This window comes from Balaenoptera ricei, chromosome 11, assembly GCF_028023285.1.
Source record: "Balaenoptera ricei isolate mBalRic1 chromosome 11, mBalRic1.hap2, whole genome shotgun sequence".
NCBI classification, from domain to species: domain Eukaryota; kingdom Metazoa; phylum Chordata; class Mammalia; order Artiodactyla; family Balaenopteridae; genus Balaenoptera; species Balaenoptera ricei.
In genome coordinates, this window is record NC_082649.1 from 60,209,323 (window position 1) to 60,234,679 (window position 25,357).

The window sequence follows — 25,357 nt, forward strand, 5'->3', positions numbered from 1 at the left end:
TGGTGTCACAGGGACCCTCTCAGAGCCAGAGAAGGGGAGCAGGTCTCTGTTTTCACGATACAAAGAAAATGCTCTGCTTGCCCATTGCATGCCCTCTCGGCCCAGTCCAGGCAGTCTCCTCAGAGGCTTGCAGAGATCACGACTCTCTCAGCCCCGTCATGGCGATGCTGCTTTGATGTCTGGCGTAAGTGTAAGAGGCTCCCCAAGCAAAACACACAAGGAGAGTCAAACTCCAACACACCCCACTGCCTGCGTCTCCTGCCCTCACGCCCCTCAAGGCTGTCCTCTGTCCTCTCCACGAATCCAGATCTCGCCCACTCCCAGGGCTCCTACTCCAGCCCCTGCCCTTCCCTCCCCTACGTCTAAACAAGACACTCCCGGGACCCAGACCCTCAGGGCAACACTCTACACAAGAAACTAATTTCCAAGAATATTTACTTTCAACAGAAAATGTCCATAGATGCTACCAAAAGAAAACAGCTGCATCTAAGTGTGAGAATTTTCAGGTTGATCAAGTGGAAAGAGACTCAGATTTCTGGTTGTAGGGCCCACCTTAAAGTCCTTCATACTTACGCACTGCATGCCTCAGCAATTATAGCATCTCTGATCTCTAAGTTACTTTACTTATTGCTCTCTAAAATGGATCTAATGATACCAGCCTTAACACTTGAAGGATTAAAGATTCAATGAGATAATGGATAAGAAAGCTACAAAGCCCAACACAAATATTTGCTGTTATTAGTTCTAAGGGGGAATGATCTTCCCTCAGCCAGCACAGAGGCCAGCACTCACTAGAAGTTTGTTGAAGATTATTTTTTAATGATCCCGGAGTAGAAGGTGAGGAAAGACATTTTCAGACGAAGGGGACTCTTGGCATATTGCAAGATCAGATCACACAGAAAAACATCTACACAGAAGCAGGGCTTCTGATTCTTTTTAGTACCAAAGACTACTTCAGCCACCTGGTGAAGACATGGCTCTTTCTCAGGATGCTTTTTTTTTTTTTTTTTAATGTATAAATAAAAGGCATAGGCTTACAAAGGCAATCAATTATACTGAAACACAGTCATCAAAATATTCCAAAAAACAAATTTGTGATATAATAATACATGTGCTTCTTTATTAACACATTAAATAATGAGATCTGTCAGCACATCTAATAACCAATGCACTTTCAAAGTAGTGAGGAGTAAAGACTATATTTCAAAGGATCTGCTTCTACTCTCATGTTGTAAAATCTCTGTGATTCCTCTTGGTGACAAAGTCACAGGTCTTGCTAACACTACTGTGGTCAGTGCCTACATTCATTATTGAAGAAATGCTGAATTTCCGTTAGAGATTAGAGAAAATAAAGATGGGACTTTTCTTCATCCAAGTTTAGGGCTCCTCTGAATTCTAGGCATGGATCCCGGTCAAGAATCCTTGAACTGGTACCCTTGACCTGGTACCATTTGATTCTGCCTCTCTCTCGTTCACCATTATAGGGATAGATCCATATGGCTTATATAAAGGCAGGCCCTTTATAGCACATATTCCCCCAATTCCCCCACTCCAGAACCCCTTCTGCATGGGAGCTAGGGTCCAAGGATACCCCCCCAACTCCTGCTCCCCTGATGCACTGAAGGATCCTACTAACAGTCCTGGTGGCCCAGGCCTTGCTGCATCTCCTTGCTGCACCTTCTATCTGTTGTCTAGGGACAAGGTAACCGCAGCTCCCATTAACTGAGCACTTACTATGTGCTGATGACGATCGTATGAGGTGCTTTATGCTCATTACGGGTCGAACACACAACCCCACAAGGAGGCAGTGTTATCTTAGGGGAAACAGAGGCCGAGAGGTTAAAGGTTCACTGACTTGCCCCAGGTGATAAGCAGGGTTGGAATTCAGTTCTGATTACAACTCACCTCTGAATCCTTCATGCTTTAAAACCATACCAAGTAAGGTATTGTGACAATTAGAGTTTAAGGCCAGTCACCCTGGGCCGCTCCCCAGGAGACGGGTGAATGTGAACAAGGACCAGGAGCCTTTCCTGACACCCAGAGAAGCGGCTGAACAGGGTGGCATTGCCCAGCCCTCCCTACGCCCTTCCCAAAGGGAAATGAGGGGATTTTAACTAGAGTTTCAAGAGAGAATGTTCTGAAAGGAAGGAATACAATAGCATCTTTGTAGTTGCAACAGGATCTCTAGGGCATCAGGAGAAGTGGGGAGAGCAGGGGGAAGGAGGGTGAGACAGAACTGTAGGAGCTGACTCGGACTGGGGCCTGCAGACAGTGGCTGGGTGTGAAGGGAGGCCGGGAGGGAGTACTGTCCAGGAGGCCACCGCTGCCGGTGGCCAGTTCCCCAGCCGGGAACCAGGTCCCCCAACAGGTACACACTGAGCTTCTGTGTGAACAGACAACAGAGCCACTTTGTCCTGGAGAAAGAGGCCTGTGTGCCCTGCCCCCACTCTCCTCCCAGCACAGGGATGGGCATCCAAATGGCCCATTCACCGGCCATCCCAGCCTCCAGCCCTCAAACTGGCTGCAGCCTCCACCTCCACCGGGCCCAGGCAGCACGACCCAAAGCCCTCATCCCAGCCTGGGCACAGCGTGAGTCCGTTACTCCCCCCGCCTCTTCCACCCACCTGGCTGGAAACCAGTTATCACATTATCCTTGGGGCTGGAGTTCCTTCATTTCCTTTGGCGAAAAGGATGAAGGGGGTTACGGACCCTGTACTTTTTGAAATTATGACCTTCTAAGGTTAGAGGTTTAACTGCATGTGGGTCTTCCCTTCCCACCTCAAATAAGACCCCAAGCATTTAAAAGTACTAAAGCAAAGTTTTAAATCGTGGCCAGAATGAAGAAGAAAGGCATGGCCTCTGATGAGAACATGACCATACGCAACACTGCTGCACTACGTACTTAGGCTGTAGAAATTACTGAGGGAGGTATAAGTTACCTGTGTGTGTGTATATGAAGGAAACTTGGAATGGAGGATTGGACTTTCATAGATAAACTCCTTTCAGGAAACGTGGAGACTGAGATATAAGAGACAGAATGTCTTGAGAATTCTCCGGTGCCTAGTGCACTGGAAGGCAACTCACAGCATTGGTGCGAAACCAGTCTGGACAGAGGCAAGGCCAGCCGCTGGACAACCAAGTCTGTTCTGCTGATAAAGCTCCCTGGCAGGAGCACAGGGCAGACACGGGGACACAGGAAGCGCCCAGAGGCAGTGGCAGTCGGCCCTAGGCAGCCAGGCCAGCGGAAGGCATCACTGCTCGGCCAGAGGGCAGCACGCTGCTGAAACCCGGCCCAGAGCACTGTGCCCGGCGCAGCCCCGATCCTGTGTCCCCCGCCTGGCGTGCTCAGACCTCGAGGGGCACCTGTGGGCTCCACACGCGTGCCGAGGGGTGAAAGGGCCTCCCCGGGGCCGTCCTTTTTGTCTCTGAGCCTCAGCCTACCCGTCTCACATCCATACACCTCCAGCTGTTACTCTTCTCTTTATTCTTTCCCTTTCTCTCTTCTAGCCCTAACCCCTTCTGCTGTCTTTGACCAGTTCTTTGGCTGAGGGCGTTTCTGTAAAAACCCCTACCCGACTTGGCTTCTAAACGTGGAACCATGACCATGCTGCCCAGGCCAAGATGGAAGGATTTGAATTCTCCAGATGGTTCTGGAAGAAGCTGTTTGCTCACTGCAAGCAAATACCCTTGAAAGCCAAACAAAAACTGGCCGCAAGTAAACAGCATGTGACACAGCCCCTTCCTGCGGCCACTTAGCAGAAACCCAAGGCCAAGCCCATGGCAGGCAGGGAAGCTGGGCCAGGAGAGCTGGAGCAGCCGCAGCCCTGCCCACCCTCCAGCAGGGCCTGGGGGCCAGGAGGAAGGGGACCTCTGTGGCTGCGCCGGCTGGCAGAGGGCCTCAGCGGCTGCAGGCAAGGCGGCTGGAGGGGCATAAATAACACCGTCCTCACTTATTATTGCAACTATCTCTAGCCTATTTTTATGATTACAGTGGCAAAACCAATCCAGAGGATGAAGGGAGAAATGTCAAACACTTCACCGTGGCTCTTAAGAATATACCATAGTGATCCATCTTATAGAGCTGAAATGGTTAGTATCATTTCTAAATAAGTACCTTCTATATCATGGTTACTTCTAAATGTGACTAGTTAAAGGGCCCCATAAGATAAATAAAATAGGGCTTCCCTGGTGGCGCAGTGGTTGAGAATCTGCCTGCCAATGCAGGGGACACGGGTTCGAGCCCTGGTCTGGGAAGATCCCACATGCCACGGAGCAGCTGGGCCCGTGAGCCACAACTACTGAGCCTGCGCGTCTGGAGCCTGTGCTCCGCAACAAGGGAGGCCGCGAGAATGAGAGGCCCGCACACCGCAATGAAGAGTGGCCCCCACTTGCCGCAACTAGAGAAAGCCCTTGCACAGAAACGAAGACCCAACACAGCCATAAATAAATAAAAAATAAATAAATAAATAAAATAAAATAAAATAAAAAGATAAAGATGAGGAGAGAGGAGAAAGGCACAGAAACCTCTGTACCCAGATGCCTGAGCAAGAAACAGAAGTTGCTCTTGACTTGCCCTCAGGTTGCCAAGGGTCGGAGGTTCTCCTGCCCAAATATCTCCCGCCCCTGCTCCCTCTGGCCAGCCACAGGGCCATTCCTCCCTCTGGTCCACTGGGATCGTAATCGTCCCCCAGACGCTCCCCCTCCACCCCACAGCCCGGAGTCTCCCCTCCCTTGGAAACTGCTCTCTAAAATGCAAACACAGTCCCACCTCTCCAAGCTCCAAAGTCCTTCCATTGCCCGCTCTGTCCTCAGGATAATAACACAAATCCCCTGCTGGCTACACCACTCGTGTCCCATTTCCAGGCTCTGCCTCCCCCATTTCCAGAAGGTTTCCCCCAACTCCCTCCCAGGCAACTTTGATAGCTCACCTTTGCCTTTAGGGCTTTGCTCACGTCGTTCCTTCTGCTAGACTGCTTTTGCCTCTTCTTCTTCTTATTTTTTAACTATTTCTTCTATTATTTTTTCAGTAAAACTAAAATTTTTGTATACAGTTCTATGAGTCTGAACATGTGCATAGAACCACCACCACAATCAGGACACAACAGTTCCATCACTCCAAAAACCTCCCTCAAGAATTCCAAAGCCGGGCTTCCCTGGTGGCGCAGTGGTTAAGAATCCACCTGCCAATTCAGGGGACACAGGTTCGAGCCCTGGTCCGGGAAGATCCCACATGCTGCACAGCAACTAAGCCCGTGCGCCACAACTACTGAGCCCACGTGCCACAACTACTGAAGCCCGTGTGCCTAGAGCCCGTGCTCCACAACAAGAGAAGCCACCGCAATGAGAAGCCTGTGAACCGCAACGAAGAGTAGCCCCCGCTCGCCGCAACTAGAGAAAGTCCGTGTGCAGCAACGAAGACCCAATGCAGCCAAAAATAAATAAATTAAATTAATTAATTAAAAAAAAAAAGAATTCCAAAGCCACGGGGAATAAGACTCAGGCCCTAGCCAAAGGAGACCCATGTTCGTTCAGAACTAGTCAAGGCCTGGAGACCAGCGGAGGCCCTCTCCCCACCTTTCACTCTTACCCCCCTTCACCCCTGAGTTCACCGGCTGCTACCTTAAAGAACCTTCTGGCTCCCTCTCAGTAAGCAGTTCTGGAGCCCCAAGGCCACTTCTAAGAATATGTGCACATGGTGCTGGGGGGACACACAGAGAAGGGCAGCCTGGGGGTCACCCACAAACCCTTGCTCCATCCTCACTCCCAGGCCAGGTGGCCCATCAGACGCAGGCCTATGTAGACACATTCAGACAATACAGGGATTGCACCCCGAACGCCCCAGATGGAAACACTTTAGCAGTCACATCAAAAAAACAATCCAAGCAAAGAAAGCCCAGGTGGCTCAGGCACCCAGGCCTCGAGGAAACCGGAAGCACCCTGCTTCTACGTCAGCACCCTGGCAGGGAGGGAGGGCTAGCCTCCCGGACCTCTTCTGAGGGGACTGTCAGCATCTTTGAGGCCCATCTGAAGCACATTTCTCTCCCTGGCCCCTGAAACTGCTAAGGCCTTTGCTCACTTCTTTGTGAGGCCTATCAGTTCCCCCACCCCCGTCCTACCCCTTCCAATCCCCTGTTTCTGGACCAACTCCTGCTTGGTCTGGTTGGGACCAGCGGATTATTTAAACCCCTCTGCTCCCCCCCAGCCAGTCCTACAGAGCCTGGCTCGTGTGTGTAGCAGGAGCTGCTCCGTGAGGGAGGTGCCCACAAGAGAGGGTATCAAATTCCCTGCAGGCTCCAAGGGCTGGAAGTCCTGATTCCCAGTTCTGACTCCAAAACTGGGTTAACCTCTTCTCTTCTTCGGCTGAGCCCGAGAACCTGAGGGCTTCACCCAGACCTTCGGCAGGGTGATTTCCCTGGGTACCGCATCATTAGAACTCAGGGGCTGCGGCTGAGTGGGGCTACCTTCTCACCCAGCCAGAATTCAGCAAGGAGGCCCAGGGCACACAGATGGCAAACATCTCCTACGGGCTGGGTATTTCCTGCCTGGTGAGAAGAGAGATCTAAAGGAGCAAGAAAACTACTCTAGGTTAGAATCTGTCTACACTTGGTCCACACTTAGAGTGCCAGAAGCACCCCCTAGTCGGGTACTGAATGAAATACATCGATGACTTTCTTACTGTTTGTTTTAGGTCCTGACAAAAAGAAAACTTATTTTTGTGGGTTCTTTGTGAAACCCCCATTCTTATACCACCTTTGGGGTACCAAGTGGTTTCACCTCCAACATTCCTTTTGCTCCTCATAGCAACCCCTTAGTATAAGCCCATTATACAGATGAGGGGCCTCGGCTTCAGAGCACTAGAGTGCTTACTCAAAGCTGCACGGTAGCTAGTCTGGCACAAACCTCGTTCTGATTTCAAACCCTGTGCCTTTTCTCCACCACTCCAAGCTGCACCAAAGGCCTCAAGTATATGAAGAAGCCACAGTGTCTGATGGGACCTGCAGGGTTGGGGTGGGGGAGTGAAGAACTAGGAGACCTGGGCTCTAGCCTGGCTCTGAGGGACCTTGAGAAGGTCAAACCGCTTCTCTGGCCTTAGCCCCTTCACTTAGAGATTCCCCTCTGAGTCTTAACCTCCAGGGACTTGAGGTCTTGGTTCTTCCGAGGAGAACTGACCCATGTGTGGGCTCTCCTGGAACCCCTTTCTCTCCACGGCCTGCCTGATGACATGCTCATAGTAGAGTGAAGACAGACAAGAGGAAACTCCTCCTACACCCACACTCTGGGCCCTCAAGCATGGCTGCAGTTAAATTTTTGATGAAGAGGCTGAAGGAATTTGTGCTTGTGAGCTTGCCTGATTCCCACTTCACCAGGCACTCTGATCTCCATTTCCATGGATGATCAGAAGCTGGCCCCATGCCACTGAAAACAGCCCCAAAGTGGAAATGACCTGAAGTCCACAAGCAGGGAGATGATTATCAAAATCATGGTATTGAGCATTGAAAGTACAGCGATGAAGATCTTTTTAGAGATGTACACATGGAAACTTGCTTTGACAAAAAGTGAAGTAAAACAAATCAGACTGCAAAACTGCATGTTCGGTATACAACTCTTTAAAATAATACTCAAAGAAGGGGGGAAAACTGTGGTGGGGTGGGGATGGTGGTGTGCTGAATTGGGCGATTGGGATTGACATGTATACACTGATGTGTATAAAACTGATGACTAATAAGAACCTGCAGTATGAAAAAGAAACAAACAAAACAACTAATACTAAACTTTCATTGGGTTATTTGTATTGAAATATGTTAATATAAATGTTTCAGGGCTTCCCTGGTGGCGCAGTGGTTGAGAGTCTGCCTGCCGATGCAGGGGACGTGGGTTCGGGCCCTGGTCTGGGAGGATCCCGCGTGCCGCGGAGTGGCTGGGCCCGTGAGCCACAATTGCTGAGCCTGCGCGTCTGGAGCCTGTGCTCCTCAACAAGAGAGGCCGCGATGGTGAGAGCCCCGCGCACCGCGATGAAGAGTGGCCCCCGCTTGCCACAACTGGAGAAAGCCCTCGCACAGAGATGAAGACCCAACACAGCCATAAATAAATAAATTTAAAAAAAAAAAAAAAAAAAAGCAGCCTTAAATGTTTCAGACATTATATGAAATTTCTAAAAATCTTATATGTTCTGGTATAATGTTATAAGTCATAATCCTAGTTATTACTTTAAAATGTATATCTCAGAAATAACTAATTTTCTTGTCAACTGCATTATTATGAACTTTCATCAAATCTTTAACCGTGGTCATTTTTAAGTCTTTTGTCATTTACAGTCAGTTCTGGGTGTACTCTGATGCTTTTGCAAATATGTTCCTATAAAAGGGTTTCATCTTCAAGGAATTCATGTAAAAGACTCTGACAAGTACAGGTTTCTGGTAACTGACTGTACTGCTGAACTGAATGAATAAGCATTTTCAGAACTCTAATGAAAAACTGATGAATTCATAAAAGTGCTAACAAAAGATCAAGATGAAAAATAATACTCAAAGAGAGTAGAAGATACACCAAAATGATAACCATGGTTACCTGCAGAAGTTGGCAGTATGGCTGTTATATAAAATATATTATATTTCATATATTTTTTATCATATATATTTTTTATCCCCCAAGGACCAGAAAGAAAACTTTTTTTAAGTTGGCAGTAATAGTCTTAACTTCTTCTATCAATATTTTTCATCCAAGTTCAAAGTCTTCAGCATACATCAAGTCTCCCACCATTATTGTAAGGAAAGGGACAAGTGTCCCACTCTTAGCTTTAGCAATACACACACCAAGCCCTGGCAGAGACTCACAGCCCCTTCATGATGATCAAAAATGCCCTCACAGGTCCCGCAGCTCAATGTTCACTTTTGCAAAAAAGACATTTAAGGATTCCAGACTTTTTATATTTCTAACTCAGGCTTTCCCATTTTATGTACCTTGGATCAGTAATATGATGGTGTTAAGGAATTACTGAATATTCAAACAAGCTGGGGAAGTTCACATCTCAGTTTTAATGAATTAAAAGAAGCTTCTCTGTGGAAAGATCCTCCAAGAGGGGCATATAACATATATCATTTCCCAGTTGAAGTTCACCAAAGCCTTCTATTTTAGGACTATCTCAAAGAGTAGCAGTTCCACAGATGCAGGGATATCTGGGTAAGCGCAGGTCCTGTTCCGTCAGCCCTCTAGCCCTGTGGTTCTCAGTCCTGGCTACACACTGCGATCATCTAGAGAGACTTCGTTTTTAAAAACTTCTTGGGCTGGGTCCCACCTTGGATTTGGTCTAGGGAGTAGTGAGAGTCAGTGCTGAGAACCACTTCGCCCTCACACCCTCTTAGCTACCCATGAGAAGAAGAGGTCAACACCAGGGCTGGGGTCCAACCGCAGAATTATTCAGGCATCATCCATTTTTGGAGCTAAATGGCACCTCAAAGGACATCTAGTTTAATCTCTCATTATACAGAGGAAGAAACTGCGGCCCCCAAAGGGCTCCTGGTCCCCTGTCTCCTCCTATACTGGTTCCTGCCAATGCCGGGCCCCCAGGCCTCTGGACCACAACACCCTTCATTCAGAGGGAGAAGCAAAGGAAACCTTCAGATCTCCAAGGCCATTTTGCTGCCAGAGCTTGCCCATCAGGCCCCTCTCTCTGGCAAGTGGACCCAGACACAGTGAAATCCTGACTCGAGTCCTGTTCCTAACACACCCCAGAACTGAGGATGAGAAGCCAGGAGGCTGCCGGCTCAGGGAAACAGGAAGCCCACCCTGGCAGTGGAGCAATCACATCATCGTGGCGCCCAGAGGCTGCCCGAGCCGAAGGCAGGTATCTTCTCCCTCCTGCACCGGCCTCCACCGCAGGAGGCCTGAGAGGCTCTGCCATGGACAGAATACTCCTGTAGTCAGCAGTAACGGCCCTGAGTGGGTGGCCTTAGCCCGTACTCTCTTCTGGAAACACTCTGGCCACCGAACAGGGAATTCTGTGGTAAAGAATCTCCACACTTTTCACATCCTGTACCTCTGATCACTCCCCTTTTCCAACCTTAAGATTCCATTATTAATTCCTCTTTAGCAGCCTTGAGGGGAAAAAACAAAACAAAACAAAACTCTGAGGATTGGGGAGAAGGTGCTATGCAGGGGTAAAGTGAAATACACACACACATCCAGCCTCATAGGCCCCCGCTCCTGGTGACCAGGCTTCTGCCTTTGGTTCTGACACTGCCAGGACACCCTGGCACACAGGGAACTATTCTCCCAGAGACTGTCCATCCTACAGGGAATCTCTGGGCACCTTCTCAACTCCAGGCCCACAGCTAAGCTCCTTGAGGAGAATCTCCCCTGAGCTCCAATCTGCCCTCTATGAGCTTGCGGTGGGGAGAGGGAGGGCTGTCCACAGAAGCAGACAGGAGAGCCCCTCTGGGTTCCTTCAGAGTTCAAACTCATCCTAGTAGCTGACACCAGCCCCTGCCCCCGGGGAAGGACGGTGAACTGCAGGAGCGGTGGGGGGCTGGCAGCTCCATGTAGCTTCTACCTGGAAGCAGAGCTGATCAGCATCCAGTGCTGAGGGAAGCCCCTTTCCTGAGGCTGCACCTGTGCTTTAAGCTGCCCGGACCACATTCTCAAAGGGTCTGTTTTTCCTGCTTGTTGGTGTTTGTGAGCTTTATCGATGGAAGGGCCACTGTTCACAAGGTCCCTGGCTTCATGAATGATGCCCCAGGCCGTCCAGTGCTCCCACACCTGCCCTGTGGTCCCAGGAGGTGGTGGGAAATGGGGCACTGGGAGACAGGCATTTGAACATTACCAGGGCCAAATTAATTCTATGGTAATAAGTGTAAGGCATTACTTCTTTTTTTTTTTTTTTTTTTTGTATGTGTTGGGTCTTGGTTGCGGTGCACGGGCTTCTCATTGTGGTGGCTTCTCTTGTTGCAGAGCACAGGCTCTAGGCGTGCTGGCTTCAGTAGTTGTGACTCGCGGGCTCTAGGGCCCAGGCTCAGTAGTTATGGCGCAGGGGCTTAGTCGCTCTGCGGCATGTGGATCTTCCCGGATCGGGGATCGAACCCCCATCCCCTGCACTGGCAGGCAGATTCCTAACCACTGTGCAACCAGGGAAGTCCCAAGGCATTACTTCTTAATATTAAAACGTGGCTTAGATATAAGCTAATACAGAATTCACGTGCATTTTTCTGAGGAATAAAGTGACTCCAAAGGCGTCTCACCCATCAGAGGCTGCCTTGGGTGTCCCATGGAATCCTCTCCTCTCCCTGCGCTGTGGACTGGATGGAGTTTGTGCAGCGCTGCCATAGGGTTACAGCGCAGCCAGGGTGCGCAGGTCCACAAGGAAAGCCGCCTTATTACGGTCCCCCCCGCAAGAGGCAAGCAGAAAAGCCGATTGCCGCGTCCTAAGTCCCCGCCCTCCTGCAACTTTCGGGGAACGATTCTGGCCCCAGGAGGCTGCGCAGGCTCCGCGCGCCCGGAGCGGGTGCGCTGCCCACGGTCACCTGTCTGGGTGCCCACCCCACACGCGCGTCCCCTCCCGTGATTCCTACCATGTCCCCCTCGGTGGCTGGACCGGCTCCTCGGCGCACTCAGCCTGCTCGCCAGCTCATCCCGCCGCCCGGCCCGCCCCCGGCACCGTGGCTCTCCCGGCTTCTCGGGACGCGGGATCCGGACCGAGGGGCCACAGCTTTCTAGCGGCCAACTCCGGGGCGGGCGATGCGCGGCGGGATGCTCTGAGGTTAGGCTTCGTAGAGGAGGTCTAGGAGAATGCACACGCGGGATCTGTCGTTCTGCGGTAGCCTTCCCGCAGCCTCGAGCCTCCTCGATCAGCTAGGGACGTTTGCAAAGTCCTGGCCTCGCGTCCCGGCCCAGCCTCCCCACTTCCCCGAAAGCGCGGGAGGGGGGAGCTCCTTTCACAATAAAAGCCCTGCCCCGGACTCGAGCAGCCGCAGCCGCCTGAAGCAGGGGCCCAGGTGCCAGGAAGGAATGGGCCCCGCCCGCCGGTCCGCTGGGTGATGAGCCGAGGCTGGGGGGCGAGGGGCGCTGCGCAAGGCCTGGGGACATCGCCTCGATCTCGCCTCCAAGGGGTGCGGTGCACTGTGAGCCCGTGGCAACCCGGGGGTTCCTGCGGAGGGTCTCCCAAACTATCGCTTTCCCCTGCAAAGCCTCAGAAAGACACCTTTACTGGCACCTCATAGCCTTGCTTGGGCCCAGTCCCCAAGGGCGATTTGGAAGGAAACACGGAAGGAGAATCCGTTGACCACTTAAGGTCATAACGATGAACAGTTTTTCTCCTTGAGAACTAATCAGTGTTTAAGTTGCTGCAGTAAGCCACTGATACCAACCTCTCCGCTAAGGATGCGAACACAGGGCCCTGTGTCCCCTGGGTCTTCATGCCCCTTGTTGGAGAGAAGACTGGGCTTGGAGTCCATAGCCCTGGAACTGGGGGCTGGCCCCTCTGTAAACAGCTCAGCGACCTTCTACCAGTGCCTGGACCTCTTTGAGACCAGTGTCCCTAAGCAGCCCAACGTTGTATCTCAGGATTCTTAACAGCCTGCAGGCAAGAAGGTGGAGGTGGGGATAGAGTCAGCAGTAGGACTCAGAGAATCTGGGAACCAGGCTAAAATATTACCCTCCAAGATTGAAACTAGTAAGAACCATTATTAGACGGACAAAAACTGGTATCTTCCCAGAAGTTCCCTGCTACAGAATGCTTTGAGGTTGTCACTGATGACAGTGCTTAAGAGGGTCTCCTTAAATTGTGTGTGTGTGTGTGTGTGTGTGTGTGTGTGTGTGTGTGTGTGTGTGTGTTGGGGCTACGACAGATGGAAAGGAAAGTATTTTTTTCAGTCCTTATCTTGTTCCAGATGCTTTCCAGAGGTTATTTCATTTCATCATCACAAGCAATCCTAAGAGAGAAATTTTGTTACCACCATTTTTCAAATAAGGAAACTGAGGATTAGGCAGTTGTAGTGACTTTCCTGAGGCCAGATAGTCAGTTAGTAGTTTAGCAAACCAAAGTCTATTTGCTAGAGCACGTGAGAAAGTGGAAGAAATCGATAAGCCAGGAACAGGAGGCAGGATGCGGTGCTGAAAACTAGAGCTTACTTGTGCACAGGGAGGACGGTGAGAACTGAGAATCTGAGTGCTGGCTGAGGAATGTGGAGGAAGGGGGAGAGGGACAGACAGAACAAACTTTTTTGTGTTTTGTCCAGATGTTTGGGGAGACGATGTGGTCTTTTGAGTCTCCTTTTCTGACTGCAACCCACATAAGATGAACATTCTTTGTCATGACCTTTTACACAAACATACACGTACAAACGTAACTAAAACAAAGTTTTATAAATCATTGTTACACGTAGTGCACTCCAATATGTTCTATTCTATTCCATCTTACTTATTTTTAATGGTGGTCTCTAATTACTCTATTTCCCTAACATCCACTACTGAGTATAGTTTGAAAAACACTGTACTTGAGAGTAGAACAGAGACATTTCTTTAATGTTTTCAAAGAGCTTTGTGGTCCTCTACAGAATGTATCTGTTATATAGAAAAGGAATTTTAAAGGCAGGGATTTTGTTGGTCAAGTTTGAGAACACTGAGCACAGTTTTTTTTGTTTTTTGTTTTTGTTTTTGGCAGTAGGATTTGCCAGAGACTTTGATGCTAATATATGTTGAGGTTTTCTGAGACAGGAGGAGAGTGCCCAGTTTTTCCCAGGTTTACTGGATGTAGAACTCCTTTTCAGAGGAGTCCTCTCTCAGGACTCATGGGACACCCTTGGGAAAAGCTGTTCCAGGACCTGGTCCCGACAAGTGAAGTGTCGCTTACGAACAGGGAGTGAAAACTACATTCTGAAGCCCGACTCCCAAGCTCAGCACCATTTTGTTCACCTGATACTCTGCTCAGAGAAGGATTAACTACCCAAATGGTGAATGTAGGAACTCCATTCGTAAATGAACAACTGCCACTTTTATAACCCAGAATGAATGTGAGCAGTCAGTGTCCAGGAATGACCACAGCTGAGGAAGCAGATAAACTATCCAGCTGAGGACGCACGTGGGATCTGCAATCATCCACCTGCCTTTCACAAGATCCTGCCTAGACTCCTGCCTTCCCTTTCTTTACTAACTCCTAATTGAAACTGATTCCTTCCAGCTCTGAAATCCTATGAAGTTATATTAAATTTAGATAACCAATAAATCCCTCCTTTCTAGGAAACAGCACTTCAGGCAGTATTTACTTTCAAAACTTGGGCTGCTTGAGAGTTGGCTGCTCCCAGGATACTGGTAGGGCCTCTGGTTACACAGTGGAGCTTGCAAGTGAGAAACATTCAGCTGAGACAGGTTGGCGCTAGTGAGGAATATTTTACTATTTCCACCAGAGAGAGCTTCCTACTTCATCGCAGAGTGAATCTATCTTCACCTTAACCATTCCCAAGGAGTCAGGCTTACAATTTGCTCTAATGACTTTTAGAGCTCCTTATAAATTGGTACCCCAGGCAGCTGCCCAACTGGCTACTATTTTTTTTTTTTTTTTTTTGCTGCGCCTTGCGCTTGCGGGATCTCAGTTCCCCGACCAGGTATGGAACCCGTGCCCCCTGCAGTGGAAGCGAGGAGTCCTAACCACTGGACCACCAGGGAATTCCCACAACTGGCCCACTCCTTGATATGGTTCCATGTCTCATTCCAACTCAGACTTACTAAATCAAAATTTCCAAGGCTTGAGAATCTGTCCATATTTTTTAAATTAATTAATTAATTAATTTATTTATGGCTGTGTTTGGTCTTCGTTTCTGTGCGAGGGCTTTCTCTAGTTGAGGCAAGTGGGGGCCACTCTTCATCACGGTGCGCAGGCCTCTCATTATCGCGGCCTCTCTTGTTGCGGAGCACAGGCTCCAGACGTGCAGGCTCAGTAATTGTGGCTCACGGGCCTAGTTGCTCCGCGGCATGTGGGATCTTCCCAGACCAGGGCTCGAACCCATGTCCCCTGCATTGGCAGGCAGATTCTCAACCACTGAGCCACCAGGGAAGCCCTCTGTCCATTTTTTAAGCACGATAATTAATTCTAAAGCACAGCTAGGCTGAGAACTGCTGAGCTAAGCAACTCCTCTTTCTTGGCTCCCATGTCTAAATGACCATTCTAAATGATTCTGGAATCTCTCTCCTATCCATTCTCACTGCCACTTCTTTGACCCAAACTCTTGTCTCACTCGCAGTACTCTTGGAGGGACTCCCAGGCTCTGCTTTTGCTCCTTCCAATCCATCCTGCACATCACTACAAAAACGTAAATGTGGACCTGCCACTGGCCTGCTCCCCATAACTCTTGGGATTAAATGCAAATTCCTCAGCATAGCTTTCAAGGTCCTTCAGCGTTTGACTTCTGATGACCTCTCAGGCCTCTTACACATTTCTGAACCTTCTTAAGTGCTATTCCCTCCATCTCAAAGCCTTTCCTTTCTTTTTTTTTTTTTTTAATTGATTTATTTTGGCTGCATTGAGTTGTCGATGCTGCGCGTACGCTTTCTCTGGTTGTGGCGAGCAGGGACTGCTCTTCATTGCGATGCGCGGGCTTCTCATTGCGGTGGCTTCTCTTGTTGCAGAGCACAGGCTCTAGGCGCGCAGGCTTCAGTAGTTGTGGCACGTGGGCTCAGCAGTTGTGGCTCACAGGCTCTAGAGTGCAGGCTCAGTAGTTGTGGCGCACTGGCTTAGTTGCTCCGCAGCATGTGGGATCTTCCCGGACCAGGGCTCGAACCCGTGTCCCCTGCATTGGCAGGTGGATTCTTAACCACTGTGCCACCAGGGAAGCCCCTCAAAGCCTTTTCTTGATACACTCATTTCTAACCTGACACACCTCCACCGCCATTCACCCTCACCCCCAAATCCTCTCTATTCTGAAGACCCAGTACAGCGTGTTCCCTGAAGTTATTACCTTGTTAGTCTCTCTCATGGACCTTGGACTCCCTAGAGGAAGGGACCATTCTGGGCCTTCTGTGTCCACTTGCCTAGCACCAAGTAACTGCTCAGTAAATGCTTTTGAATGAAGAAATAAGAGAGAAGACCGGGGTTCGATAATGAATCTGCTGCTCACCAAGCATGGGTACTCAGTAAAGCAACTCTGCTCCAATGGCTTCACGTTCCTCGCCTGACAAATAAGAACCATCATCCCTGCCCAGTGCACCTCCCTGGATTCCTACAACCATATAATGGGTTCATATAAATTACATCATCCAGAACAAAGCCTGTGCCATGACAAACTTTCAAACACATTTGTTGAATCCGTGAATGAAGGAATGAATGAATAAGAAAGAAATTTCCTTTGTGGCAGAGAATACTAACATCCAGTTTACATTTTCTCTTTTTATCTTCACTCACTGAACCCCTGTATTTTATAGGGCAGCAGTGTACTCAGCCAAAAGAATTACGTATTTCACAACCCCACTTGCAAAAAGGGACAGTCGATGGGAAGTAAATGGAAGTCATTGAGTGGGGCCCACAGGAAGCTCTTCCCAGGGGGCTGGCATTGCTTTGATTATCGCTCAGCAAATATTCACTCCCCTTCGCCCTGCTGTGAGCAGAGCATGTGTCTGTGCCACTGTCGTTTGGCTTGGCCATGGACTCACCATAACCGTTAGAATGTGAGCAAGTAGAGGCATTATATCTGCTTGTGCAGCATCACTTGGCTTTCATTCTGGGGGTTCACCATGTAAAGAACAAGCCCTGGGTAGCCACTACCCTCTAGTCTGAGCCCTAGAATGAGACACGTGGGACAGACCTGAGCCCAACTCACTGCTTGGAGTCACACCCAGCCGCCCCAGAGGCATGAGGATAAACGCTGCGGTTGGAAATCACGGAGTCTTAGAGAAGTTTGTTCCATGACATTATTATAGTAAAAGTTGAGGCATACAGGTAGGAGGGCCAAGCGCTTAGAGAGTCAATCTAGGACAAAAGGGTTCTCAGGTCAAAAGAAGAGCCCTATCATACCAAAAAGTCCCATAATAACATAATATATAATAAATTATTATACATATATGTGTTATTACTTCAACATAAAAATATAGAAACAGATGTCATATTAAATTATCTATTATTCTATATTATTTATTTTTGTTTCATAAATTCTATTATTTAAACAAAACAAAAATAGGACTACTTAGCAACAGTAATTAGTAGCAATGAAAAATATGCGTGAGAAAAATATAACAAAATTTTGGTTTCTTTCCTCTCATATAGCAATTTATTTAAACTCTTTATTGGATATTTATATAAACTATATCATTGTATATTCTTAAGCTATATAAGTGTAAGATTGCTTAAAAAGAGAACAGAAATGCAATAGGACTACTTAAACAGATATTACCTAGATTTAATTTAAAAATAACAATATGCTTCCTTCTATCCCATAATATAGTAGGATATTTTTACTCTCCTGTCAAAGATAAACTTTGACCTGTAGCTCTGCTCTTATCAAGTGTATGTTTCATTGATTCCTAGCATCAGTCCAATGTGATGACATCAAGCTAAATATCCTCTCAACAAAGGCATTCGACCATGGGAAACTTAGGATTTTATTTACTAGGTTTATCTATGAACCTGCAATAGCAGGTTTATAAACTTATAGGAATTAGTTTCCAGCTCTCCAAAAATGTCCATCTACTTTGTATCTACAGGTTTGTTTTGGTAGAGCAGCTGTTTGTCAGTCAGGTACTTTGCATCTGTAAATTCATCAGATGGGCTATCTATGTCTGAAATGTCCATCATTTTTAAACACTCTGAAGCATGTTGGATGTCATCATAAGTTAAACCTCTCTTTCTCGGGGAAAATAGTTTAAAGCACAGAGGTAATCTGAAGTTGTAAAATTAAATTCTAAATCAGTTACAGTTTTACTAAATAAATTGGGATTAATGGATACACACTACTATATATAAAATAGATAACCATCAAGGACCTACTGTATAGCACAGGGAACTATGTTTAATATCTTGTAATAACCTATAATGGAAAAGAATCTGAAAAAGTATATATAAAATAGATAACCATCAAGGACCTACTGTATAGCACAGGGAACTATGTTTAATATCTTGTAATAACCTATAATGGAAAAGAATCTGAAAAAGAATACATATATATATATATATATATGAACCACTTTGCCGTACACCTGAAACATTGCAAATCAAGTATACTTCAGTTAAAAAAATTTTTTTTTCTTTAAATTAATTGAGAAAGTCCTGTTTAAACGGGCTGCCCTTTTCTGGTGACACTCTTTTGGAGTTCTAAAGCAGTCTTACTTCCAAAAATCAAGTCATTTTTTGCTTGTATGAGTTTTTGTTGCAACCTATCCATAACATCAAATAACTCAGATGTACTCAGTTCATCCTTTTTCAGACTTTGTGGCCTCTTCAAAGATCATCAAACAGCTTTGAAGAAAGAGCATATAAATTGTTTTGCTATAATACTTTTCTCCACTCTCATTACTATATTTCCAAATTAAAGAAGAACATTGTTACAAACTGAATGTGCCCACAACCCCAAAATTCATATGTTGAAGCCCTAACCCCCCAGTGTGGCTGTATTTGGAGATGGAGCCTCTAAGGAAGTAATTAAGGTTAAATGAGGTCATAGGTGGGGCCCTGATCCATTAGGATTAGTGTCTTTATAAGAAAAGACTCCAGAGAGCTTGGTTTCTCTTTCTCTCCACATGCTCACAAAGAAGAGGTCATTTGAGCAGCCATCTGCAACCCATGGAGAGAGGCCTCACCAGTCACCAACCCTGCTGGCACCCTGATCTTGGACTTCCAGTGTCCAGAACTTTTCTCCACAGTGTACAATATGCTCTGTTTGGTTATTCACCACCCTAATCCAGATGTACACGTCCTTCAATCTGTCATTAAAATAAGTCATTTAGCAATGGAATAGAATAGAGAGCCCAGAAATAAACCCACACACCTACGGTCAATTAATCTTTGATACAGGAGGCAAGAATATAAAAGGGAAAAAGATAGTCTCTTCAGCAAGTGGTGCTGGGAAAGTTGGACAGCTGCATGTAAATCAATGACATTAGAACACACCCTCACACCATGCACAAAAATAAACTCAGATCGGCTTAAAGATTTAAACATAAGACACGACACCATAAAACTCCTAGAAGAGAGCATAGGCAAAAACATTCTCTCACATAAATCGTACCAATGTTTTCTTGGGTCAGTCTCCCAAAGCAATAGAAATAAAAACAAACATAAACAAATGGGACCTAATCAAACTTACAAGCTTTTGCACAACAAAGGAAACCATTAAAAAAATGAAAAGACAGAAGCCTCTTAGATAGCCTCAACCACCAGAGGGCAGACAACAGAAGCAAGAAAAACTATAATCCTGCAGCCTGTGGACCAAAAACCACAGTTACAGAAAGATAGAGAAGATGAAAAGGCAGAGGGCTATGTCGCAGATGAAGGAACAAGATAAAACCCCAGAAAAACAACTAAATGAAGTGGAGATAGGCAACCTTCCAGAAAAAGAATTCAGAATAATGATAGTGAAGATGATCCAGGACCTTGGAATAAGAATGGAGGCAAAGATTGAGAAGATGCAAGAAATGATTAACAAAGACCTAGAAGAATTAAAGAACAAACAAACAGAGATGACCAATACAATAACTGAAATGAAAACTACACTAGAAGGAATCAATAGCAGAATAACTGAGGCAGAAGAACGGATAAGTGACCTGGAAGACAGAATGATGGAATTCACTGCCGCGGAACAGACTAAAGAAAAAAGAATGAAAAGAAATGAAGACAGCCTAAGAGACCTCTGGGACAACATTAAACGCAACAACATTCGCATTATAGGGGTCCCAGAAGGAGAAGAGAGAGAGAAAGGACCAGAGAAAATATTTGAAGAGATTATAGTCGAAAACTTCCCTAACATGGGAAAGGAAATAGCCACCCAAGTCCAGGAAGCGCAGAGAGTCCCATACAGGATAAACCCAAGGAGAAACACGCCGAGACACATAGTAATCAAAGTGGCAAAAATTAAAGACAAAGAAAAATTATTGAAAGCAGTAAGGGAAAAACGACAAATAACATACAAGGGAACTCCCATAAGGTTAACAGCTGATTTCTCAGCAGAAACTCTGCAAGCCAGAAGGGAGTGGCATGATATACTTAAAGTGATGAAAGGGAAGAACCTACAACCAAGATTACTCTACCCAGCAAGGATCTCATTTAGATTTGATGGAGAAATCAAAAGCTTTACAGACAAGCAAAAGCTAAGAGAATTCAGCACCACCAAACCAGCTCTACAACAAATGCTAAAGGAACTTCTCTAAGTGGGAAACACAAGAGAAGAAAAGGACCTACAAAAACAAACCCAAAACAATTAAGAAAATGGTCATAGGAACATACATATCGATTATTACCTTAAACGTGAATGGATTAAATGCCCCAACCAAAAGACATAGACTGGCTGAATGGATACAAAAACAAGACCCATATATATGCTGTCTACAAGAGACCCACTTTAGACCTAGGGACACATACAGACTGAAAGTGAGGGGATGGAAAAAGATATTCCATGCAAATGGAAATCAAAAGAAAGCTGGAGTAGCTATACTCATATCAGATAAAATAGACTTTAAAATAAAGAATGTTACAAGAGACAAGGAAGGACACTACATAATGATCCAGGGATCAATCCAAGAAGAAGATATAACAATTATAAATATATATGCACCCAACATAGGAGCACCTCAATACATAAGGCAACTGCTAACAGCTATAAAAGAGGAAATCGACAGTAACACAATAATAGTGGGGGACTTTAACACCTCACTTACACCAATGGACAGATCATCCAAAATGAAAATAAATAAGGAAACAGAAGCTTTAAATGACACAATAGACCAGATAGATTTAATTGATATATATCGGACATTCCATCCAAAAACAGCAGATTACACGTTCTTCTCAAGTGCGCACGGAACATTCTCCAAGATAGATCACATCTTGGGTCACAAATCAAGCCTCAGTAAATTTAAGAAAATTGAAATCATATCAAGCATCTTTTCTGACCACAACGCTATGAGATTAGAAATGAATTACAGGGAAAAAAACGTAAAAAGGACAAACACATGGAGGCTAAACAATACGTTACTAAATAACCAAGAGATCACTGAAGAAATCAAAGAGGAAATCAAAAAATACCTAGAGACAAATGACAATGAAAACACGACGACCCAAAACCTATGGGATGCAGCAAAAGCAGTTCTAAGAGGGAAGTTTATAGCTATACAAGCCTACCTAAAGAAACAAGAAAAAGCTCAAGTAAACAATCTAACCTTACACTTAAAGAAACTAGAGAAAGAAGAACAAACAAAACCCAAAGTTAGCAGAAGGAAAGAAATCATAAAGATCAGAGCAGAAATAAATGAAATAGAAACAAAGAAAACAATAGCAAAGATCAATAAAACTAAAAGTTGGTTCTTTGAGAAGATAAACAAAATTGATAAGCCATTAGCCAGGCTCATCAAGAAAAAGAGGGAGAGGACTCAAATCAATAAAATCAGAAATGAAAAAGGAGAAGTTACAACAGACACTGCAGAAATACAAAGCATCCTAAGAGACTACTACAAGCAACTTTATGCCAATAAAATGGACAACCTGGAAGAAATGGACAAATTCTTAGAAAGGTATAACCTTCCAAGACTGAACCAGGAAGAAATAGAAAATATGAACAGACCAATCACAAGTAATGAAATTGAAACTGTGATTAAAAATCTTCCAACAAACAAAAGTCCAGGACCAGACGGCTTCACAGGTGAATTCTATCAAACATTTAGAGAAGAGCTAACACCCATCCTTCTCAAACTCTTCCAAAAAATTGCAGAGGAAGGAACACTCCCAAACTCATTCTATGAGGCCACCATCACCCTGATACCAAAACCAGACAAAGACACTACAAAAAAAGAAAATTACAGACCAATATCACTGATGAATATAGATGCAAAAATCCTCAACAAAATACTAGCAAACAGAATCCAACAACACATTAAAAGGATCATACACCACGATCAAGTGGGATTTATCCCAGGGATGCAAGGATTCTTCAATATACGCAAATCAATCAATGTGATACACCATATTAACAAATTGAAGAATAAAAACCATATGATCATCTCAATAGATGCAGAAAAAGCTTTTGACAAAATTCAACACCCATTTCTGATAAAAACTCTCCAGAAAGTGGGCATAGAGGGAAGCTACCTCAACATAATAAAGGCCATATATGACAAACCCACAGCAAACATCATTCTCAATGGTGAAAAACTGAAAGCATTTCCTCTAAGATCAGGAACGAGACAAGGATGTCCACTCTCACCACTATTATTCAACATAGTTTTGGAAGTCCTAGCCACGGCAATCAGAGAAGAAAAAGAAATAAAAGGAATACAAATTGGAAAAGAAGAAGTAAAACTGTCACTGTTTGCGGATGACATGATACTATACATAGAGAATCCTAAAACTGCCACCAGAAAACTGCTAGAGCTAATTAATGAATATGGTAAAGTTGCAGGATACAAAATTAATGCACAGAAATCTCTTGCATTCCTATACACTAATGATGAAAAATCTGAAAGAGAAATTATGGAAACACTCCCATTTACCATTGCAACAAAAAGAATAAAATACCTAGGAATAAACCTACCTAGGGAGACAAAAGACCTGTATGCAGAAAACTATAAGACACTGATGAAAGAAATTAAAGATGATACCAACAGATGGAGAGATATACCATGTTCTTGGATTGGAAGAATCAACATTGTGAAAATGAGTATACTACCCAAAGCAATCTACAGATTCAATGCAATCCCTATCAAATTACCAATGGCATTTTTTACTGAGCTAGAACAAATCATCTTAAAATTTGTATGGAGACACAAAAGACCCCGAATAGGCAAAGCAGTCTTGAGGCAAAAAAATGGAGCTGGAGGAATCAGACTCCCTGACTTCAGACTATACTACAAAGCTACAGTAATCAAGACAATATGGTACTGGCACAAAAACAGAAACATAGATCAATGGAACAAGATAGAAAGCCCAGAGATTAACCCACGCACCTATGGTCAACTAATCTATGACAAAGGAGGCAAAGATATACAATGGAGAAAAGACAGTCTCTTCAATAAGTGGTGCTGGGAAAACTGGACAGCTACATGTAAAAGAATGAAATTAGAATACTCCCTAACACCATACACAAAAATAAACTCAAAATGGATTAGAGACCTAAATATAAGAGTGGACACTATAAAACTCTTAGAGGAAAACATAGGAAGAACACTCTTTGACATAAATCACAGCAAGATCTTTTTTGATCCACCTCCTAGAGTAATGGAAATAAAAACAAAAATAAACAAGTGGGACCTAATGAAACTTCAAAGCTTTTGCACAGCAAAGGAAACCATAAACAAGACGAAAAGACAACCCTCAGAATGGGAGAAAATATTTGCAAATGAATCAACGGACAAAGGATTAATCTCCAAAATATATAAACAGCTCATTCAGCTCAATATCAAAGAAACAAACACCCCAATCCAAAAATGGGCAGAAGACCTAAATAGACATTTCTCCAAAGAAGACATACAGATGGCCACGAAGCACATGAAAAGATGCTCAACATCACTAATTATTAGAGAAATGCAAATCAAAACTACAATGAGGTATCACCTCACTCCTGTTAGAATGGGCATCATCAGAAAATCTACAAACAACAAATGCTGGAGAGGGTGTGGTGAAAAGGGAACCCTCTTGCACTGTTGGTGGGAATGTAAATTGATACAGCCACTATGGAGAACAATATGGAGGTTCCTTAAAAAACTAAAAATAGAATTACCATATGACCCAGCAATCCCACTACTGGGCATATACCCAGGGAAAACCGTAATTCAAAAAGACACATGCACCCGAATGTTCATTGCAGCACTATTTACAATAGCCAGGTCATGGAAGCAACCTAAATGCCCATCAACAGACGAATGGATAAAGAAGATGTGGTACATATATACAATGGAATATTACTCAGCCATAAAAAGGAACGAAATTGAGTCATTTGTTGAGACGTGGATGGATCTAGAGACTGTCATACAGAGTGAAGTAAGTCAGAAAGAGAAAAACAAATATCGTATATTAATGCATGTATGCGGAACCTAGAAAAATGGTACAGATGAGCCAGTTTGCAGGGCAGAAGTTGAGACACAGATGTAGAGAATGGACATATGGACACCAAGGGGGGAAAACTGCGGTGGGGTGGGGATGGTGGTGTGCTGAATTGGGCGATTGGGATTGACATGTATACACTGATGTGTATAAAACTGATGCCTAATAAGAACCTGCAGTATAAAAAAACAAACAAAACAACTAATACTAAACTTTCATTGGGTTATTTGTATGGAAATATGTTAATATAAATGTTTCAGACATTACATGAAATTTCTAAAAATCTTATATTTGTATTTGTATGGAAATATGTATGGAAATATGTTAATATAAATGTTTCAGACATTAAAAAAAAAAAAAAAAAAAAAAATGAAAAGACAACATATGGAATAGGAGAAAATATTTGCAAATGATGCAACTGACAAGAGCTTAATCTCCAAAATATACAAACAGCTCATACAACTCAAAACAAACAAACAAACAAACAAACAAACCCAACCGAAAAATGGGCAGAAGGGGCAGAAGACATTAATAGACATTTCTCCAAAGAAGACATACAGATGGCCAGTGGGCACGTGAAAAGATGCTCCAAGTCACTAATTATTAGAGAACTGCAAATCAAAACTACAATGTGTATCACCTCACACTGGTCAGAATGGCCATTATTAAAAAGTCTACAAATAACAAATGCTGGAGAGGGTGTGGAGAAAAGGGAACCCTCCTACACTGTTGGTGGGAACGTAAGTTGGTGCAACCACTATGGAAAACAGTATGGAGGTTCCTCGGAAAACTCAAAATGGAATTACCATATGATCCAGCAATCCCACTCCTGGGCATATACCCGGACAAAACTATAATTCGAAAAGATACATGCATCCCTATGTTCACACAGCACTATTCACAATAGCCAAGACATGGAAACAACCTAAATGTCCATCAACAGATGAATGGATAAAGAAGATGTGGTACATATATATGATGGAATACTACTCAGCCATAAAAAAGAAAGAAATAATGCCATTTGCAGCAACATGGATACAACTAGATATTATCATTCTAAGAAAGAGAAAGACAAATACCATATGATATCACTTATACGTGGAATCTAAAATATGCCATAAATGAACCTATCTA

General features: G+C 45.0%; 1 protein-coding gene across 4 annotated transcripts in view; it reads right to left on the minus strand.

The window, feature by feature from the left end:
• Positions 1–25,357, minus strand: part of GASK1A (golgi associated kinase 1A) — a 77,173-nt gene that overhangs the window by 40,984 nt on the left and 10,832 nt on the right. The window contains exon 1 of one of the 4 annotated variants that reach the window (XM_059939269.1): positions 11,565–11,878. The exons of the other annotated variants lie outside the window; for them this stretch is intronic. Coding sequence (XP_059795252.1) covers positions 11,565–11,567 — 3 coding nt within the window. The 5' untranslated portion in view covers positions 11,568–11,878. Of the gene's footprint in view, positions 1–11,564; positions 11,879–25,357 lie in introns of those variants that run through there. 4 annotated transcript variants of the gene reach the window in all.